Here is a 21201-nt window from a genome sequence, read left to right on the forward strand (position 1 = left end):
ATCCGTTGCTTCTACTCTGGAAAAAAGCTCATTTCACTTGGATGCACTGCAAATCAAATTCGCCGATATTCGCAGAACTTCCACATCATCAAACAGAAATTAGATTTCTCTCTTCCATTATTTTCAGCCTCTACAACTCTTCTGCAACTCTTAATCGACCTAGCACTCTCCACTTTGCCTCTTTCTGGATATTTTGCTTCTTCAAAAAAGAAAGGCTAAACTTCTATTGAAAGCAAATCTCATCTGTGCGCTGATTGATCAGAAACGCTTTTGAAGTTATTATAATCTCCTCATTGCTTTCTTATTCCTGTGCAGTGAGATTTACTCACTGCGAGAACTGGTCTCTCATGACGCCGTAACCCTACAAATATTTCCAGCAATGCGTTTTTATTCTCTTCCCGTTTCACCTTCACTCCCACTATTGTAAATAACGTATGCAGCGTTGAATTTTAAGGAATTTGGCAAAGACTAAAAAAAATTTATAACAATCTGAGATAACCGCAAGTAATCTAGATGTAATTTTTTCTTACTCAATGCACTTCCTGTCACAAAAGAACTTTAAAAAAAAGAAATTTCATGCGACTGAAGCACTAAATATTTTATTACTTGCATCCTATGTATTCAGTCACATACGTGAAAAGTATAAGCAAGTTTTTGTTAGCTACACTTTCTTGAAAGTTAGAAATTTTGTGGAAAGAACATTAAAGTAGAACGAGTGTTCCAGTTTTTGCTCTTCAAGGACTTCCTGGAAGTGTAGTTCACGATATTAGCGTTTCAAGCAAAGCATAAGATTTTCTCAGTAGAAAAAACAAGTCCTCAAAGCAGTGCACGAGGTGGTCACGTAAGCGAACGAAGCGTTGAAAGCTGTGGAGAAGGAGCCCGTGGAGAATGACTAGTCATCTGGAAATATTTTCGGCCAGAGTGCATTGTCACAATGCAGAAATGTTTTTTCCTAGCTTTTCTCTAATCTTTTCTTCTTCTTGAAGACAACAAATTATTCCCCAAAGCATTGAGAATTGTTTGCTTAGTGATTATTATAAAATTCTCAAAAAATTGTAAGTGAAACTTGAACAATGAGAAAATCAGCTACTATGGAGAAGACCTTTGATTTCTAAAAATCCATTTCAGAGGAATCCCGAATCTTTTATGGTCTCTTTTAAGATATTTTCTTTTTTCAATTATACGACTGTGAGAATACTAATATGAACAAGCTTTCAACAGTGAAATACTGATTATTTCCATTTTATTTCCAAGAAAAATAGAATACTAATAATACTAATTGAAGTGGATTCGCTGATGAAAAATAACTCACTACTGTAGTTTTTTTGCATATTCAAATTCTAGCACGAGAACGGAGGCCTAAAAGTGAGCGTGGGAACCGTGATCGCTTGCAACCGATCGATTTGTGATAAGTGCATGAATGACGATCAGAAAATAACCGAAAAGCAGCATTTGTGCTCCATAATAACTTTTTTTCACTGTTGATCGATTTTTCACCGCTGACCTTCCAAATTATTACTGGGCGTAATTATACTTTCAAAATTAATATAGAAGAAGTGTCATCAACAAAAAATGCAACGAGTAACACTGCAGAAAGGTAGCTGCGAGAAGAAAGGGAAGAAAAGAGGAAAAGGGAATATTACTATTATTTTTGAAGGAAAAATAAGAAAGCAGCAGCAGGTGGTAGTTCCAATATTTCGATGGGAACGATTCATAGCGTATTTCGCTGCTTGGAGTGTGCACTTACAGCCGATGAACACAAATGAGCAAGCTTTCAACAGTGAAATACTGATTATTTCCATTTTATTTCCAAGAATTTCTATAAAGAAGTCATAAATAGAGAACAACTACATTATATTATTTGTGATGTCTTGTTGCCCCAATATCCTTGTGCCGAATCAAGAATCATTGGTGGCTCGCGAGAACTGGTCCCTAGCTTACTCGCATGACAGCAGCGTCAAACAGCACTGATCCGAAGAGAAAACACGAGCAATTTCTCTTTTCTAAGCCGCAATCACATCTCAGTCTATTGCCGGACATTACGTCTAATTCAATCCAGAGATATTTCTGCACAAAATTGCAGCATTGGGCCCCAGTTCTCATTTCTCTGAAAGTGAAAAAAGAGCCAAGTACACTTTATCTATGGGTGGCGGCGAGATTGGCGGCACTGCATTTATCGACACAATGAGTCTGAGTCTTGCTGTGTGCATTGACTCATCTGGCCTTAGGGACATTTCCCTGACCATAAAATGACCAGAGCGGAACGATTGGAAGAAGAAAAAAAAACGAGATGGGTGAAATAACTGCTGGTTTTAGTGTGTAATATTTCAAGATGCGACTCCATTCAAAAGAGCAAAAAAAAAAACCTCCTTTCCCATCAATTTAATGCGTAATGTACATACTTTCGGGGCAACAGTCGGTAAGAGGTTCCGCTTCCTGCACGATCGATCGGAGGTTCGAATCCGCCCTAGCGCTCACCAAGCTTTTCATTCCTTCGGCGTCGATAAATTGGTACCAGACTTGTCTGGGAGGACAAAAGCACTGACTTGACACATCGGCTAGCCACCGCAAGTCATTGTAGAGGCCAGTTACACGTTCGTAAACCTCAAACGATTCTGAATTGAAGTGGGCGTGGGGGCGCATCCCAAGCGGATTGACTAACGCCAGACACTTTATCCTCATCTATCTTCTGATGTACATAGTTTTGTTCGCCATTTTTTCACATAATGTTACGTCAATCCAAAAATGAACCCAACATTGAAATGGTAGTTTTCTATCGGCTAAACGACGTGTTCTAGTATACTGTATGCAAAGAAAATTTTCATAATAAATTTTTCCCGCATCATACTAGTCAAATGCGACGTGAACGGAAATCTCCGGAAATCGTCACCTGCTCAAAAAGCACTCGGCATTGTTGCAGGAGTTGAATGTGACCGGTAGTTCCCCCTTAATGTTCACGTTTAGCGCTTTGGAGAAATACCAGAAATACGCTTTACTACTATTTTACAGTATACCACTTCATGACAATAAATTCTTGCTCTAGCGCTTTTCTGCTCGGTTATTAGCCCCTTGATAAGGAGTAGAGGATGCGACTAAATAGCCCATATACGCTCATATAACCAGTTCTCAGATTCGAGGATCGGCATTGTGCAGTTAAGCCGTTCAATTCCGGATGAGTGTTATATTTTTCCCAGGGATCTCGTCGTTAGCTCATCTTCAATGATTCCCTTTCTGCGGTGAAAGGCGTATTCATTTTCTCTTTCAAATCATCCGATTCTAATGTAGATCCTTCTAGAAGATTCTAGGACATTACAAAAAATTCTGCGTTTAAACTTCGCGCTTTCCTCTCTGTGAACTTCTTTCTTCAGCTGGCAAAATCAGTTGTGTTAGTCTAACAAACAAACAAATTAAAAACAATCTAGAGAGCACTGCTGAGATTTGCTCACATTCCTGATTGACCCAATGAATGTAAATAAGTCAGAAAGCCAATAAAACAGAATAAAATTAATTGGAATTCCAAGTCTACTAAAGAACGCGCTGTTCCTCCTCGCGACTCATCGATTAGCGAACACAAATCTCACCGATATCTAATGACGTTCCGAAATAATTGTTCTGTTGTGAGAGCGCAGACGTCGCCGTATTCGGCGAGGGAATCGTTATTTGTTCCGAACGGTCCTGATGTTACACTTCAACTTTTCCTAACTCTCCTCATTACACAAATTCTTTGCATTCCCTTTTTTCACATTCATCTTACAGCACTCTAGAAAATTAAAATGCGTATAAAACATAGATCTAGACAACTTGCAAAAACCCTACGATATCTTTGGATTTTTGACCGTAGCGTAGGAGTAGGGAGCAGTACGGTACTATAGCAGTGTTCAGAGTTGGAAAAAAGTTAAGGGCAATGACTGAAAAATGTTAAAGCTACGACTCACGACAAAAATAAAAAGTTTTTAGTTTTTTTTTAAATTCAAATCTATCCCACTCTACGACTATTCAGGGCCTACTCATACGACTTTCCTTTCTATGATATCCTGTATTTTCATTCCTTTAATCGAATGAAATCAAAATACGAGAGCAAAGTAGTGAAAAATTCGCTGTTCTTAGAGAAAATCACTTTTGAATTCGTGTTTCACCTACGCTTTCAAATCTATGACCCCCTGCCGCAAGGCCGACGCTTCCTGAGAAGAGTGGATTGTTGGAGCCGAGGTACTCGAGCCATTAGTCGCTATTTTCTTGGCTTTTGCGCGCTAAACAGTAATTTTATGTTTCCCTTGCCGATCCATCAATGAACATTCTGTGGTGGTATTCGTTGCACTTTAATCAGTACCTGATCACTTATCGACTCTCTCGGTCGGTTGAGGTAGTATTTATGTGAATGTATCTTATCCAGAAAAGTCATTTCGTCTTCCAGCTATATTGTGAGCATGAAAAATTTCCAAAAAAATTCTGCAAAAAATCTATCTACTACGGAATAAAGAGCCTGCAGGGCGAATTGTCATAGCTATCAGTTTAGCGCCTTAGTGATTGATCTCTTAATCTGTGTCCAGCCTAAGTTCACCCTCGTATTAGAACCGGGAACTCTATAGAAGAACAACAAGGAAATGTGGTTATTTCTGGAATCCACGACAGTCCAATGGCATTCGTAGCAACCATAGGTTAAAATAAATACTTTTTTTTAGAGAGAACATAAATAAGTAATCGAAAATAATGACGAATTTTTTCTAGAAATAAAACAAAAAAGTCGAATAGTACGGGTAATAAATGGTGCTGAAGCAATGCATATCCAATAATCCTACATCTGCAAATTTATTAAATAATTTATTTATCACGCAGAACGTTCTCAACAGTCTTCAAAATAACAAGCACAGCTTTCAGATCGTAATTTTTTTTAGAGAGCAGAGGTAAACTGATGACGAACATGGCGTTAAAGCACTTTTTTTCGTAAGAGAAAAACGTTCTCAAAGAATTTCTTCGCAAATTATGTTTTCATATTGTTCTTTGCATTCTGAGTTTTTTTTTAATCAAGAGACGACCCCAGTCACCTTTCATTCATTTCGTGGAATTCAATCTACGCTGGATGCCTATCTACATACTATACTGCTACTCTCTACTGTAAACCTTGATCCTTGTGTAGTACACGGAGAAGAGTTATAAGGAATGCTATCGTTTTCTTTATGTCCCTGGCTCAAATTTCGGAATTTTCTCATATCTCCAACCTACCATGCAAAACTAATTGAGCGAAAATGGGAAATTCGACGGACTCGACTCAACACACTCTGTTGTGGATAATCGTTATTTTATGAAAGCAATTTTGAGCAGAGAAAAACGTTGCCGATTTTGCACGAATGGAAAGGCTTACGTTTGCAAATATTGGTTTGCGCAACGATTTTTCAAATACTCAACTCCAATTATTCAAAGATATGTAGAGGTCGAATCATTCAACTCTCTAAATAATTCGAATAATAAAAAAGAAAAGATTATTGAAGATTCACCCGTCGGTCAAATACTATTAGTCTGAATACGATTAGTTTTCTAATCGAAAATTCAAAGTGATTTTCAAGTAGTTTAAAAGTTCGAAACGATCCCACTATTCGAATACTCGAACTATTCGAAAAATTCATTTGTATTCGTGCGAATACAAGAATCACTAGAAACAAAGCTGTTAGATACGATCTTCCAGTAGAAGCAGATATTCAAGTAAAAATACATAATCATTACAAGATGGATCATTACATATTTTAATGTCAGGAAAAAGTTTTGGGGGAGTATAGGATCCAGAGATGAGATCATAACCATGTCAAAGCTTATGTTCCGTGTAAATGCAAAGTGTGAAGAGTGGCTTCGAAAATAAGGCTTCAATACGGGAAGAAGGAGGTAGAAGTGAGCCCAAAAACATACTCTAAATAGCGGAACGTCCGCTATTCTCTGCATACGCAGTGACCTTAAGTTTTGGTATGGCTATCGTCTCATCTCCGGATCAGACCCTAACCTAACAGACTTCCCCGGTTGGCTCATCTAGGGAACGTTCAGTCTTGTCGGCACACGCAGCCCCGTGTAGCCAGCACCAAGTGATTGACTGTTTAAGCCAGGGGAAAAACTGCATTACGTACGAGAAAACATCACATCAACGCCGAGTATAACTAATTCGAATAGAATGCGGCTGACTGATGAATAGAGGTCCACACGAGAATAATGCTGTACGTTTTCGTACTAGGACCTACATCAGCTGGTCAAATACTCATCACTCTTCTCATTCAAGTACCGGAACATATACGCACATACATCCTCGCCAATCTCACGAGGACACACGTAAGAAAAGGAAAAAGTGATGCTCACGCAATGGAAAAGAAGTCGTGGTTTTTGCCGCGCCAGTCATCCTCTGCTCGATGTTGCTAGGCATACGCACACGCACTGTACACGCTTCCTTCTCGAACTTTCGAATAATTCAGGATCGGGAAAAAATCAAATCTTTATTTATTCGAATGTCCTATTCGATCCTAGGCACCATATAGGATTTTCTGATGTTGGTGCTAGTGAAAAAATGTTCAGCTAAGCTAAGTCAACTCATCTCGCACTTTTTTTTTGTCGTCGCAGTATCAAACGCGCCGAGAACCACATCGTTCCCTAGTCATCTGTGTGTGTGATTCAGTGCTGCAACCTAATTTCGTGTTCAATTTCGACAAGTACCGCTCTCTGGATGACATCCTCTGAATGATGATGATGATGATAGTCCAAACCCCTCTCGCTTCCCACTGATGAGTCAATGCCGTCTTCCCGGCCCCGCCATCCTCATCACATCGCTGTGCCCATGTCCGATGCCCAGCTTTTCCTTCGTTCGTTCTCTAATGACATACTTACTGGCTTTTGCTCTCGTTTTATTGGTTTAGAACTAGTTCAGAAAAAACCCCATTCAGTAGGATAGAATTCGTGATGAAGAACGCAAATGAGATCTACCGAAAGCGAAGTTATTTACGCCAATACGTTATCCAGAGAATTAGAATTATCCAAAAAATCAGGTGAGGAATTTGTGAACTGGTCAATCTATTTAATTCCACCAAAATTCAAATTAATTTCGATGTTCCCCCCCCCCCCGAAAAAAAAATGGCGCTGAACCATGAAAAATCCGAATTTGGATGCATTCAGGTTTAACTCACCTCTTTTCGGATCTCATCCAAGGTGGCAAAAATTCTATCAAATCAGCAAAGATCGTCAGTTGTTTATCCAGAATCTGTGGCATACTATCCTCACATCTATGGACGATGTTGAAGGTGTAAGCCACCCACGTTAAGTGAGGTCATCAACCACTAGTGGACTAAAGATCCCTCAGAAGCTCGTTTTTTCTCAAAGATCGATAATTCATGTACCACTGGGACCGAAAATGGTGCTTTAAAAGAAACGGATGGTCTACAGGGGTTTGGAGGACTCACTTTGATTTGCATGTTCCAATCCCACGAACGTTACAGCTCTTTTTCACCATCCGCATAATTCGCAAGCAAGTAATCCAAATCTCGCACTTTTTCCCTCACTTGTTCCCTAACAAGATCAGAAACCAAAACCACCGAAAAGAACATTTTCCACATAATTTTCCTCGTTCCCTCTTGAAAGAACCAGCTACAATCGATAACGATCCAGTTTTTCACAAACTGCTTAGAATCTTCCTGGTATAAGATCTCTTCATTTGCAAAAAAGAACACACACTTCTTAGAATTTTCCTTAAATTTTGTCCTTCGCTGATGGAGTGTAAAACAGAAAAAAAAGACATCTTCTGTGAGATTCTGATTATCCTTCTTAATCTTCTTCTTCTTAATTGTCTCTGCATATTTTCGTTCTCGGTTCCTTTATTGACTGCTGGTTCAAGAAAAAATATATTTGAAGCTAACGCTAATCTAACGAGATATTTTTAAAAGCGCTTCGATAGATCACCGCAAAATTTTGAATCGTACCTAAACGTTGCCTCAAATTTCATTAGAACTCCAATTCTACGTTCCTTTTCTGAATATTCGAATAAGTTGAGAGACTGAAAGGCTCCATTATTCGAATGCCTGAAGGATCCGGAATTCAATCTTAAGTCACTTGTATTATTTTGCACTAGGAAATTTTCATCCAATTCTTCCCGGAATATTTTCATCTAAAAGAGTTATTGGCCATCTCCTTAGTTATTCTCAGAAAGAAGTCTTTTTAAGGTGGAAGCTTTCAAAGCTAAGCCTATTCAGTGTCCAATAATATTCAATTTGCTCTTGATAAAATTCTATTTCGCTGGAATAAAATCACACGGGTCTCAGCACTGGCAACAGCAAGTGCGAGACATAACGAAGTTACGCTCGAAGCTAGGTGTCAATCTGGTAAGGTTTTCGAGGAGAAAAAACAGGAAGCTAAGCACTTAGAGACTTGATGATTTTATAGCTGGCTCATCCGAAGCTTTTTTTGGGATTTATTGTTTGCACTATGATTTCACTTTCATTCATTATTTCACGTTTCAGTGATTAATCTCCTCGTAAAGGAATTGTTCTGTGACGAGGTGGTTGTGGCTCAAAAATCCGAAACGTTTCAGAAACAGAAACATATATTTAGCTACAAACCTTGGGATTTCCTACGGCCCTAATCGCACATTCGGAAGATGTCTCTGGCTCCGTGAAGATCCGTGAATCCTTTCTTTATAGTGCACAGTGTCCTGCAACATTTTCAGTGCTCATTGCATAGAAACGGCCTACCCCTTTTCTAATAGGACTCAAAAATGACAGATTTCAGACACACAGTGTGGTCAAAACGAACTAAACTACGGTGCAATAGCGTGGATGATAGCGCTCGAGGTGACCCCGTGGGACCCTTGTTCATTTCTGCAGCTCGACTGGAGCTGTCGAGGGGTTCAGGTCGTTATGCCGCGACTGTAATTCCACCCGTATTCAATGTATTTAAAAAGACTATTTCAAAAGTACAAAAGCATTTTAATGATCCTTGCTTCTTTTGCCCAAATACTTACTTCAGCATGAAAGTAAAGTAAATTTAAAGTAAAGTTGAAGTTAATTGCTAACAATGCAGTTCCAGATAACGAGGAATAAAATAATTCCCTTCAAAAATTTTCGCGGTATAATCGGCTCCACATCGCCATAAAGACGCGCCTTTGATGATGAGACTAGAACGCATAGCCTTGGGCTTAGCAGCTGTTAGCTGCTTCTCCTGGCTATAAAATTAGCCTATCTGGAACTGAAAACTCTCATTCAGTGTGGAGCGATTCCGTGCCGTTCCGGATAACGTTCATCATCAATCGTTGCAGTTCAGTAGAGAAAAGATCGAGAGAAAGAGACCTGTTAGGCGTATTCCTTCTTTTCTTTGGTTCCTGGTTATTTGTTTCTATCACAAACTCCATTAGAACGACAGTAAAACGGGCATAATCACTTATTTTGCTTCACTTGGATTTTTTCGCTTAGCTGTTGATGCGCTCCAATGATAAGGAGGAATCTTACAATCTATTTGAAACAATCGGCTCCATCTTTGCTGCACTGCAGAGCCATCGAGTGGGTGGAATACAGGTACGACAAGCGCATGGGCGAGGGTGGTGCTGGGGGGTAAGAGGCTGCACGAGGTTCGGTTGTGACAACTTGATCGACGGTTCAGTATCGTCCCAGAGCCAACCAAGCCTTTCACCCCTCCGGGTCCAATAATTTGCAGCAGACTCGCCCGAGAGGATAGAAACACCGGTTGGACGCATTGGCTCTCGCACGTCGCTGTATGGTGCATCCGCGTTAATAAACCTCAAATAATTCTGAGTTGAGATCGAACGCGTGGGCGCACCTCCATAAGGATTTATCACTGCACGTTGTACTTTATCGTGCACCTTACCGCTTATCCTCGACGCCCTGGCACTCATAGAGTGCTAAGCAAGCCATCTCAATAACCATGTATATTTTATTCTTGAAGCCAGGAGAATGATCTATTTCAAGACATGTATAGCAAATTTTGATGTACAGAGTAGGTCAGTCCTGATGTCCTTAGTCTGAAGTGCTCATACATCCCATCTCTAATGTTCGAGTTCAATGTTTTGCTCGATTTCCCACTGCCAATAAACGCTTTCATTCAACCTGCAGAATAACCGAAAGGGCACACTTTTTACAGCACTTGAACACATTTCATGCCTTTCAACTGCTTCATGACTACAGAAGAAGGAGGAAAAAGACAGAAGAGGACGGGAACACGTCATTCTGCCACTCCTTACCCTTTTTTTATTTCTGAATGTGGCAGAAATATCACATTCTACAGGGAAAATATGTAGTAAATTAGAGTCGCTAGGAGGCCCTAGGAGGTCCTTTAGAATAAAACAATAATAACTCATGTTACTTCTCCATACCTCAATGATGCATTAAAAAAGGAAACCCGCATTCAGTGCGTGTCAAAACAAAACTTCCACACTAATTTTTCTTTAATTTTCTTAAGTTTTTTTGGGAGGTATGGAGAGATGACCCGAAGTGGAAAAGAGATTTGAATCGTTTCCCCTCATACAGAACGTGTGAGGTCCTCCTACAAAATCTGTTCAGCAAATCTATCCCGATTACATTATCATAAATATTTCTTCAAGTACGGAAGCACATTTTATGGAAAGAAACGAATCAGTATCGAAATGATGTGTTTCTTGTTTGTTGTGTCATATTATGTTTGTAATTAAAGAAAAAGAAACATGATTTAGTCCAAAATAAGCAGATAAACTAGATGCAAAACAGTCGCATCATGCGATCAACGTGCTGAAGAAGATCGCATTAAGTTCAGACGTCATCTGAAGGCAACGTCTGACCCATTCGTCATCGGTTCTCCCTAGATAAAAGAAAAAAGAAAGTCAGAATTTCGTTGTTGACTTGTAGACTAGTTTTCTTCTTTCAAATACCTTAGTTTTTTTAGGTGGAGTGTAGCTCAGTCGGTAAGAGGTTCCGCTGTGTCTGCATGGTCGATCGAAGGTTCAATTCCACCTTAGTGCCCACCAATCTCCTGATCCCTTTGGAGTAGATTAATTGGTAGCAGACCTGTCTGCGACAGTAAAAAACTGACTTCACACATCGCCTAGCCCTCACAAGCCACCGTATAGGTTTGCTTTTTCCGAATAGACACTTTATGATTTTACCTTAGTTCTTCCATCGTAAGATAAGGCTTTTAGGCAGGGGGGGGGGGGGAAAGAAAAGTCTCTATGACAAATAGTGAGCCATAATCTCCAGAATATTCTCTCAGTCTAACTCATAGAATTTGTTCACAATTCAGTCATGTAATAGTCTGTAGATTTCAAATTCAAAAATTCAGAGATTGTAGAAGAAAATGTGGATCTGGAGATTGTGTTTGAAGAGTTAACGACCCTGGTCGGACAAGAACGCACTCCAAAATTTGCAGCTGTGCAGCATTTTTGAAACTGCGCCCATATCGCAACAGAGTATGTAATTATCCGCTCGTTGCATTGCTTTTTCCAGTAATTTCTCTTCCGCCCTACAGAAACTATGAAAACGATGAACCTTCTGCAGAAACTTGCAGAGACAAATAGCCAAATCTGAAACGTACTCTTCCAGAAAAACGTTCTCATCTTGGAAGTTTCTTGTGTTTGACGAAAAGAACCAGCTACTGGTGCGACTACCTCGTTAGTTGAAAGTGGATCGCATGAGTCTTGTTCACTTTTCGAATAATTGCGTTCTTACTGCTTTACTAGCTTTTTCACGGACTTTACATCGTGAAATTCGCCTCAAAATAGCGACTTCAATTATCTTTGAGATCTTTCCTCTTTTTGATGATAATCCGCTCTACAAACGTCTCCAAGGCTTTTCGTTTCCACGTTTGTTAGTAGCTTAAGCAATGTTATGTTACGTAAGCGATGTACAATAAAGTGATTGGCACTGCTGGAGTTTAATTCAAAAGTTTTTAACTTTTAAAGTTTTTATGAACGCATGTGAAGGTTTAGAAAAAGTGGCGGCAGCTGACTGCGGTGTTTTTGTCCTCCCAGACAAGTATAATTCCAATTTATCAACCGGAGAGGAACGAAACGGTTGGTTGGCCTCGAGCAGCGTCGTGCCATCGACCTTGAAGACATGGCCACATCATGTCTTGAGCATGGATAAAAAACTAGAAGGAAGAATTTCGACCTTAACATCCCGAAATCACCTTGAAGCGTTTCGACTCGATGTTTTTTGTTCAAAATTAGTTCTTCAACTGGCTGGCTGCTAAACTATCCGTTCGCTCAGAAAGGAGCTGCATGCAATTTTAAACGTTCAAAATGTATGCGAGTGCCAATTTGCTCTATTGAACTTTTTTGTTACGCCGATCTGGGGCGGAGTGTTAGTTTCCGGCTGCTCCCGCTACTGCTGGCTCCGGTTCGCTTTCGTTTCGCTTTGTTCAAGCGAAAATTTGTCCTCTTTCGTGTTGTGAGAATTTTGAGGGAATTTATTCACTTTTCTGATGAATTTTTCAAGCTACTATAGCATCGTGAAATGAGTCACAGCTCTGGTTACCCCATTCATTCACAGTATACCTCGGAATCATTGTTTTCAAGCAAAACTAGCTATTAAATATGAATTTCTACATTTCCAAGAACTTTCCTGAAGAGAACTAACGAACATTCCTGTTCTCTACCGTAATTCCCCTGTTTTTCTCGTCTGTGAAAACGTTGATTGAGACTCAAAACAAACACTCATAATCGGCTGTGCCTCGTTTTTGTCGTCTTTCTCTCGTGACTGAATATTCTTCCATCACTCAGGATCTCTTTCACCCTTTAAAAGTTTTCTCATCTTCCCAATGCAACGCTCGATGGGACAAATTCTACTCGAGGACCAATTTTCGCCCAACTTCGCCGCTTCCACTAAACTGATAGTAGGGCCGCTGACGCATTAACTAAAGAGGGAGTCCTAAAAAATTTCGGATTTTGAACTTCAGCAGTTCAGACTCGCCTGGGAGGATCAAGTGCTAAAAAGCCTTTGAAACATAAAAAAAACTGAATTTCCGGATGAAAACCGGCTATGTTGCTTGTAAAAAAAATAGTGGCATGATGAAATTCTAACTGTTTGAAAATTTACAGCCTAGGGAAATCCCTGCAAACTTTTTTTCCTGCAAACCATCCTTTCAAAAACTTTTAAACGCATCGCGCATCCAAACCTTTTTACATCAGGATGAAGTGTGATATTCGTGTTCTATTATGGCAAAAAATGCTGCAAAGGAAATTTGTTTTTATACCTTCAGTTCTACAATCATAAATCGATTTTTCTAGTAAATTATGCTCTTTTCTAAAGGAAATTGAAGTAGCGCTAAACGCGCTTGACAGCTTTAGGGTATCTTTGAAAAGTAAGGAACATTCTTTTTTTTTTTTTTTGGGGGGAGGGGGGAGAAGGTCGGAGAAATTAAAAGTTTCGCTATACTTCTCGGCGTCTCCGCAAACTTTTCAGTGTGAGTTTCGTTGGGTGAGGATATGGTGGAATCTCTTCGAAAATTCGAAAGTCATACACATGAATCTTGATCTGAATAACAGTATCTAACGCAAAACTGGGGTATAATCCAAGCTTCGAAAAATTTATGGCATTTCTTAGCCTTCTCACAGCTCTAGGTGTGATACACATATATGATTTTCATATACAATGAAAACTCCCTTTCTGGACTGCATAGAAGGTCCCTAGTTTGTTTCGTTTGTTTCCATTCTTTCGCACACTTTCTCGGTTTTGTTAACTTTTATAAGTTACTTTTGTTCATCTATTCATTTTCGAGATTTTCTCTATGTTTGATTCTTTTCGAATCAGATAATTTCAGTTTCATTTCAGAAAAATGCGAAACGGTGAAGCAAGCGATTGTAGGCTCGTTATCTTTTCTTTTCTTGCGTGAAACATCTGAGTTCCACCCACGTCTCGAGATTTCTCTGGGTAAGAACGTTGCGAACCCATAAAAGATTCTTTCTGTGTCGTTTTCATATTTCGCCATCAGGAATCTCCATGAAACTGATTAAAGTTGACGCCAGAGAAGCAACACGTTCCCCTCCTTCGTCACGTCTCCTCTTTGCGTCGAACAAAACATGACTCAGCCACATAGATTCGCATAAAGGAAATTCTTCCTCCATTCCATTTCATTCTTGTAGGCGATTCCAGAAATAGATGTTTCTAATACTTCAGCCCACAAACCAGAAGATTTAGAGATTTTCCATCGTCCGCCGATTAGCTTCCACTCCATCATTTCAGTTACGTCATTCTCCTCTTTGCTGCAGCCTACGCTTTTCCTGGACTCCTCTTCCTTTTCTGTCATTTGATTCGCAAGGTCGTGACTACACAAACACGCAACTACACAAATTCACGACTACTCACTGCGTCCTCAATGGAAGAGCAAGTGATTCACTGCATTTCTCTTATCTTATCCCATTTTCACGACCTTTTGTCTTCTTGCCGAATTTTGATGACGCCAGTATGTGGGCAAAGATGTCATAAACTACATTATTGCAGTGTTTATGGATCATTGGTGATAAAAATGATGCCGGGAACCCGATGCCCTTTACAATAGCTTTAAAATGCAGCCGTGCAACTATTTTTTTTTCTCGCAAATTCTTGAAATGGAAGATTTTCACGAGGGGATCGAGTCTCCTACATCTTTGTCATGAAGAGACTCTCATGGATCTGCCTCCTTACAATAATTTGCGTAAAAACTCCAAGGACCCAATCATTTTTAGATTTCCAACAGGAAAGCACACTATTCCATCTTCAATGTGGTAACTGTTTTTTTTTTTTTTGAAGACTTTTCTGAAAACAATAGTACTTTCGTTGAATATACCCAATACCATAGTTAAAAAGCATAGTTTTTGAAAAACAGAAAGAAAAAAATTGGGAAAGGATGAAAATCAGCTAAGGTAAGAAATGCGCTGAGAAATCAGGAAAATACGTGATTTGTTAGTTTGGCTCAATGGCTAAATTGAGCGAAACGTAGAGAATGCGTCGCAGTTTAATACTACGCATCGTAAATATCACTTTCGTAGAAAGTGATACTTTCTGTTAAGCTTAGATGAGAGTCCAAAAAAAGTTGAACACCTCACCTAACCCAAACTGCGAATCAGAGGTCATTTCATTTTGCAATGTGAATTTATTTTCCGAAAACAACTTGACTTTCACCGACGGGTATCTTGATTTGACCTCGTCACAACCAATTCGAATTTCAAAGAAAAAAAAACGATGAAATGTAGACGCACATAAGGATAATGCTGTAGTAATCGTTTTTTTCGAAGAGAAAATTGTTCAGCTGAGATAGAGTGAACAGGACCTTCTAGAACCAGCATGTGGCCATTATGTAGGGAAAATTCGAGCTTGTTTCTCAAATCAACTCAAATCTATTTCCCAACTTCTCATGACACGGAGAAAGTAACGTAGATTATATAGTACATTTGTCTCATCGCTGCCTCTGAAAGCGACATTTTCGTACACCCGAGGATAAGGAAATCGTATGCTCTGTTGTATACAAAAACGCACTGAGACGTACAGACCCGTACAGATAATTGTTTTTCCACCAAGCGGAAGTGCAGCCACAGAGCACCAAAACTATCCGAAGAACGGAAATTCGGACAACGTTACGTCTACAACCCTAGAGCAGCAGATCCATCCAGCTACCAATAAGATTTTAGAAGGTTTGCGGACCCACATTAGAAGCTCAGAAATAAATAAGGAAGAAAAAAATCCCAGCAGTCATGAGATTACCCCTATGTTGTACCGCTTCTTTGTCATGCGCCCCATAGTTGAGCGTATTATGTGGTCACCTAACGACGTTCGCTCGCGTCAGTCTAGAAAACCAACAATAATTTGTTCTATCGCTATTTTGTAGTGTTGACGAAAAAAAAGAACGAAAAGGCGGATTCAGAAACTTTTATGCATGTTTCATTAAGTGTTAAAGGATAAAGGATAAAGTCACTGGCGTATCAATCCACTCGGGATGCGCCAACGCGTTTTACTGGAATTCGTAATCGTTGAGGTTTTTTGGAACGTGTGTTGGCCTATGCAATGACTCGCGGGGGCCAGTCGATGGTCAAGTCGGTGTTTTATCCTCCCAGACAGGTCTGGTATCAATTTATCTACCTCAGAGGGATGAAAGGCTTGGTGAGCACTAGGACGAATTCGAACCCTCGAACGTGTGGCTACAACGGACCTCTAACCGACTGCGCCACACCCACCAGTTAGCGTTAATGTTATAAATTAAAGCAAATAATAAATTTTATCTTATAAAACAATATCACTTTTCAAAAAAATAAAAAAAAAACTGCACGGACACGGAAAAATCACATCGTGGCAAAAAAAAAAGAGAAAGATCTCAACTCCTGTCTTTAAAGGCATCACCCCACGAATCTGTGGTGGTGCGGATTTCAGGTGGAGAGTTTCTATACCGGGTCGCAGATTATGGAGAGAAGGTGATTCCGTCCATTTCTTCCTAATTGCCGTAAAATCGGCCCGGAAGATGCGGCGCCGCAAAAGGCTGGCGCGCTCCAATCGAACTCGCTGTAGAAAACAACGCACCACAACGCTCGACGTCGTATCTTCCGGGCCGCTTTTTTACGGCAGTTAGGAAGAAATGGACGGAATCACCCTTCTCTCAATAATCTACGACTCCGTATAGGCGTAACCCACCCGAACCCCGCACCACCCCAGATTCGTGGGGTGATACCTCTAATTCAGACCAGATTATATGATTAATTGACGCTTCGTATGCACATCAAATCATTAAATGCCGCAATCGAAATTCCTTGCGTTCTATTTGCATATCTGTTCAACACACTGGCGCGTCGTAAACCTTTGGGGGCACTTTTTTTTGCACGAAACTCAACTGTTTGCCGAGAAAATCTAAAGTTCTACTAAAATATTTTCCACAAAATAATCCTCCCTGATGTTCTCAATTACTGCATGCGTTTCCCTCTTCAGTTATTTCTCTATGAGTCAAAAACTTGTACTGGAAAAACTGGGCGCACTACCTCTTTTCGTTCCTTTGGTCACAACTAATTCTGACAAAATTTAATTTTTCAGCTTTCAAGTCTTTGAATTAATTGTTAGCTATTTGAAAAGCTACTTTTTTCCAAATACCGAAGTCGGTTTGGTTTAATTTTTGTGTTCGCTTCCTATCGGTGACCTTTATTGAATGCTTAATAATGTTCTTATTGAAAATACAAGAATCTTCTATTTTTCTGTAAACGACTGTTACTCAAAATCTACTGCTCGGACATTTGCGTAGCTCTGCTTGCATAGAGAATCAGAATGCGTTGAATTTCAGATATCTCGCCCTTGAAAGTTGGAAGCGGCAAAGCGACAACGAGTTTGACAGGACTGTCCTACCGCTGCTCCTGCTCCTGTCTCTCTGAATCTCCGATTCACTGTCACCCGGGCTGGCCTCCCGGCCTTCTATTCCGACTTTAAAGTGCATCAGCTCAGCTGTCCACAGTAATTCACTTGAGTACGGCTCAGAATCATAGTGCAACAGATTATGTGTTGCTTAGCACAGAACTGACGACGGTCGAATCTCCCTCGTGAAAAGATGGGTAGATCTGTGGTTAACTCCCTCTGCAATGCGTCAAGAGTTGTGCGAAAAGTCCATTTGTGATCCATCTTCCCAACGATGCAACCTATAACGCATGGAACGCAAGCAATTCCGTCTCTTCCAACTAATATGCACAGCTGAAAAAAGCAGCAGGAACTGCCCATCCGGAACAATAGTAGAAACGCTGCAAATTGCCTCCGTTCTATTGACCGTAATAAGTTATATCGTCGAGAGAAGGGATCACAGGGCTGTTCTACGTGATTTTTCCAGAATTATTATCGAGAGCTGAGCGCGACAGCGCTCGCGTTCGTGAACTACGCCCTTAACCCTTAATTTAATGCACTACCGTACACTCCTTGCCACAAAACAAAAGCACGGAGAAAGAAATAGAGATGTTTGCACAGATAGTTAGTTCTTTGGGAACTTCTCGTCCCTAAAGATTGCCGAGAGGTCATTTTTTGCGGCATGCTAGACATTACACATGTAGACAAATGTTTTCAAATGCTCATATGCGATTCCCGCCGATTTCCCGGGGGAAAAAAGTTTTCAGGTTTTCGTTTTTTACCATGTTTAGCCGAAGTCGGTTAAAGATACAAGAAAAAACAAACGAACCAAATTTTAAGCTAACGATTTATCGCAACATTACAAGAGAAATTTCGTTGGAATAAACTCTAAGCAGGGGGATTCGATCACGAAAAACATGAACAAATCACTAAAAAATCATGTAAAAAGGTGAATATACCGTACAGAAAAATTGAAATTTATGGAAGTGCGTGGTTTCACCACTTGTTCGTATCAAACTTTCTTCATTTTCGCTTGGAAAATGCTCTTTCCTCACGCCTAAATGGATACATCCGAAAAACAGAGTATATGCTGGCTAATCAACAAGTTTCCAGTTTCTTGGTATAGAAATTTTTTAAGCAGATGCGTCAGACAATGTGGAGGTAGCTATTTGCTTTTGCAGCCTTTTTCAACACACCAGAATCTGGTTCAATGGATTACAGTCGGATCAAAGTGAAACTTGGTGGAATTGCGTAAACGGTTACACTGGAAGTGGAGGGCTGGGACCTTCAATTACATCTTTTGTCCAATTGGGGGTATAGACAGTCACATCTCTCGCGCAACCGCTTACACCATTGCAACAGGAATCCGGTTGTTTTGACCCGACTGTATTTCTCGTTAATCCGGAGGATAAGGAGTCTGCACAGGCGAGCAAGCAAGTGTATGGACAGATCTTTTTCTGTCACGTCTACTGTATAAGCAGAATGAGCTAACGCAACTAGAACTGTATTTACAAAGATTCATTTCCCTTAAGGATCATTCGTATTATCACTTCATATGCTAGCAGGTTCAATCCTAGGTTTCTCTGCCCGGCTCCCTCGGCTCCACTGGCGCGTGTGAGCTGCACAAACCTCGAAAATTCACGCCTGCCTGCTCTTTTGGAGGTGTGGCGAGCGCGTGCCGACCGCAAGCGCCGCAGTTTACTACGACACACACGTCGGTCATACAAACACGCACTCGGCACATACTCACTCACTCACACAAGCACTCGCACTCACACATGCACACCATCACGTCGGTGACGCCACGCCCCTCTCGCCGGCCCCCGCCCGCACCCAACGACGACGCATCGTTGCGTCGATTTTGCGCGCTTGTTTTCAATGAACGTCCATCATACATACAATCGGACTGCCCCTTCCCCCTCTTCCCATTCCGATCCTACAGTACTGTTACTTCATCTGTTCATTCTCTCACTTTACTTCGGAAAGATCTTACTTCCTTTTCATGGCTTTTTTAATTTTTTTTTCATTTTTCTCCCTCAAACTTGCTCCGCTTGCTGCTTGCCTCTTCTGAATGAAAAAGTCATTTTTTTTCTAGTTTTATTCTATGCTAACCAATGTTTGCTAACCACATACACTCTTTTATTCTTCCTTTTCTTTCCACTTTTCTCCTATTTCCTTGACTAATGAGTCGGCAAAAATGCACAAAATGGAGCCACAAATTCCTAATGCTCGATAAACTTGGTAAAATTGAGCTATGAACTACTGAAACTCTTCTCCCAGAGGATATTCTGCTATTCATTATTCCTACTTTTTTCTGGTACTTGCTAGGAAAACAATTTTATAAGTTCTTTCAATATCGGTATTTTGTTAAGGACACTATTATAAAATTTGATAGAAAAGATTTGAAGGTTGATCAATCACATAAAATTTGATAGATTAGCCTTATTCACTCGTTTATTCCTCAATTCATACGATGACGCATCGAATTCTGGAAAACCGCTGCCACTAAAAAACATAGACGACATTTCTCACGAAAGTTCCGTTTTTCTCAGCGCTGCAGTCGCGCACTGGAAGTTTTACTGCTTATGTATTCTTCTGTTCTGCACAACTCCTACCCACTTTCAACCTGTTCTCATTCTAAATCATTCAAACCCATAGAAGCATCGATCAAATATTGATCTTTATGGTTAGATTGGACGAGTTCGATGATCGACCACGATTATCATTGAACTTGTTCAAACAATGGCCATCCGGTCGTCACAAACAGCCACTGATTTCTATTTCTGAGATTGATTGTGAGTCGATTTTGAGCGTAATCAGCGAGCAACTGCAACATGCAGGGAAAAACTCTCAAAGAACTAAAAAGCATAGTTTTTAATTCATAAATGAGAAATTAACTCATTTAGCATCAAGTGAACGGCTCCCTACCTTCATACTCGAAACATCTCACTCATTTCCCCTACAATCAATTTATTCGCTTATTAAATCCAAAAGTGATGTTTTATATCGCACAAAAGAAAAGCTATTCGTGGACAACAAAAAAATCTTCTCAAAACTCAAAGGAAATCTAAAAGAACTAGGAGAAATATTAAAAATGAGATGGTTCTTATCGAAAAATTCACTCTGCCCAATAGCTAAATTGTTTATAGATACATGGGTGGACTTTCGTTCAAATCATTTCTTCTTCGCATTGCTCAACAACTGATGGGTGTTTTCTGGATATGCACCTGCTAGAATGCCATCTATCACATTGCTTAGAGGCTGTGACCACCCGCAACAAAAGAAAAAAAACTTTTGACTTTGCTGTGTAAAGCAGGCGTGGAACATATGTACGGATGTCAAAAATCCACTGGATTAGCGTAAATTGTGCGTTTAACAACAATACGGTGTCTAGAATAAAGGCCTAAAATTGTTCGTAGCGGATAAGATCGCAGGCAATCGATACGTCGACATAAACAGCGATCAACTGATGCCTATCACAGCATTTCTGTCCCACACTCAATTTTTCCCATCACCTAGATTGAAATTTCTTCCCAAAACCCTTCAAGACTCAAAAGTAAAACAATTGTACGGAACTTTTCCGCTGCCAAAATCAAAACGACAGTTGAAAAACCATAAAAAAAACAAATTGGTTTTTTGGGCAAAAAATATTTATTGCAAGTACCACTTATACTAAATACAAGTGAACTGATTACCAACAAAAATGCAACAAATATCGCTCCTGGAAGTTACCTGATGCATTTGAGGAGAAAATATAAATAAAAAGAAAGAAAATATTGCTATTCAACGCTCAAGAGACGTGGAAATAACATCTGATGGGTTCAGAGCATCTTTCCAATGCATACGAGTGCAATTCACGGGCCAGCGTTGAGGTAGGCGCTCCCCGTGAAGCTGTCATGTAATGAAGGATGAA

General features: G+C 40.1%; 1 protein-coding gene across 1 annotated transcript; it reads right to left on the bottom strand.

Moving 5' to 3' along the window:
* Positions 1-11: 11 nt before the first annotated feature.
* On the bottom strand, positions 12-9902 carry RB195_005408 (uncharacterized protein; the record flags this gene model as incomplete). Its single annotated transcript, XM_064177885.1, has 4 exons — positions 12-16; positions 8583-8601; positions 9584-9755; positions 9844-9902. 4 exons carry the CDS (start codon positions 9900-9902, stop codon positions 12-14), a joined length of 255 nt encoding a protein of 84 aa, XP_064034985.1.
* Between the last annotated feature and the right edge of the window lie 11299 nt (positions 9903-21201).

The sequence above is a fragment of the Necator americanus genome, chromosome I (genome assembly GCF_031761385.1).
Source record: "Necator americanus strain Aroian chromosome I, whole genome shotgun sequence".
Lineage (NCBI taxonomy): Eukaryota > Metazoa > Nematoda > Chromadorea > Rhabditida > Ancylostomatidae > Necator > Necator americanus.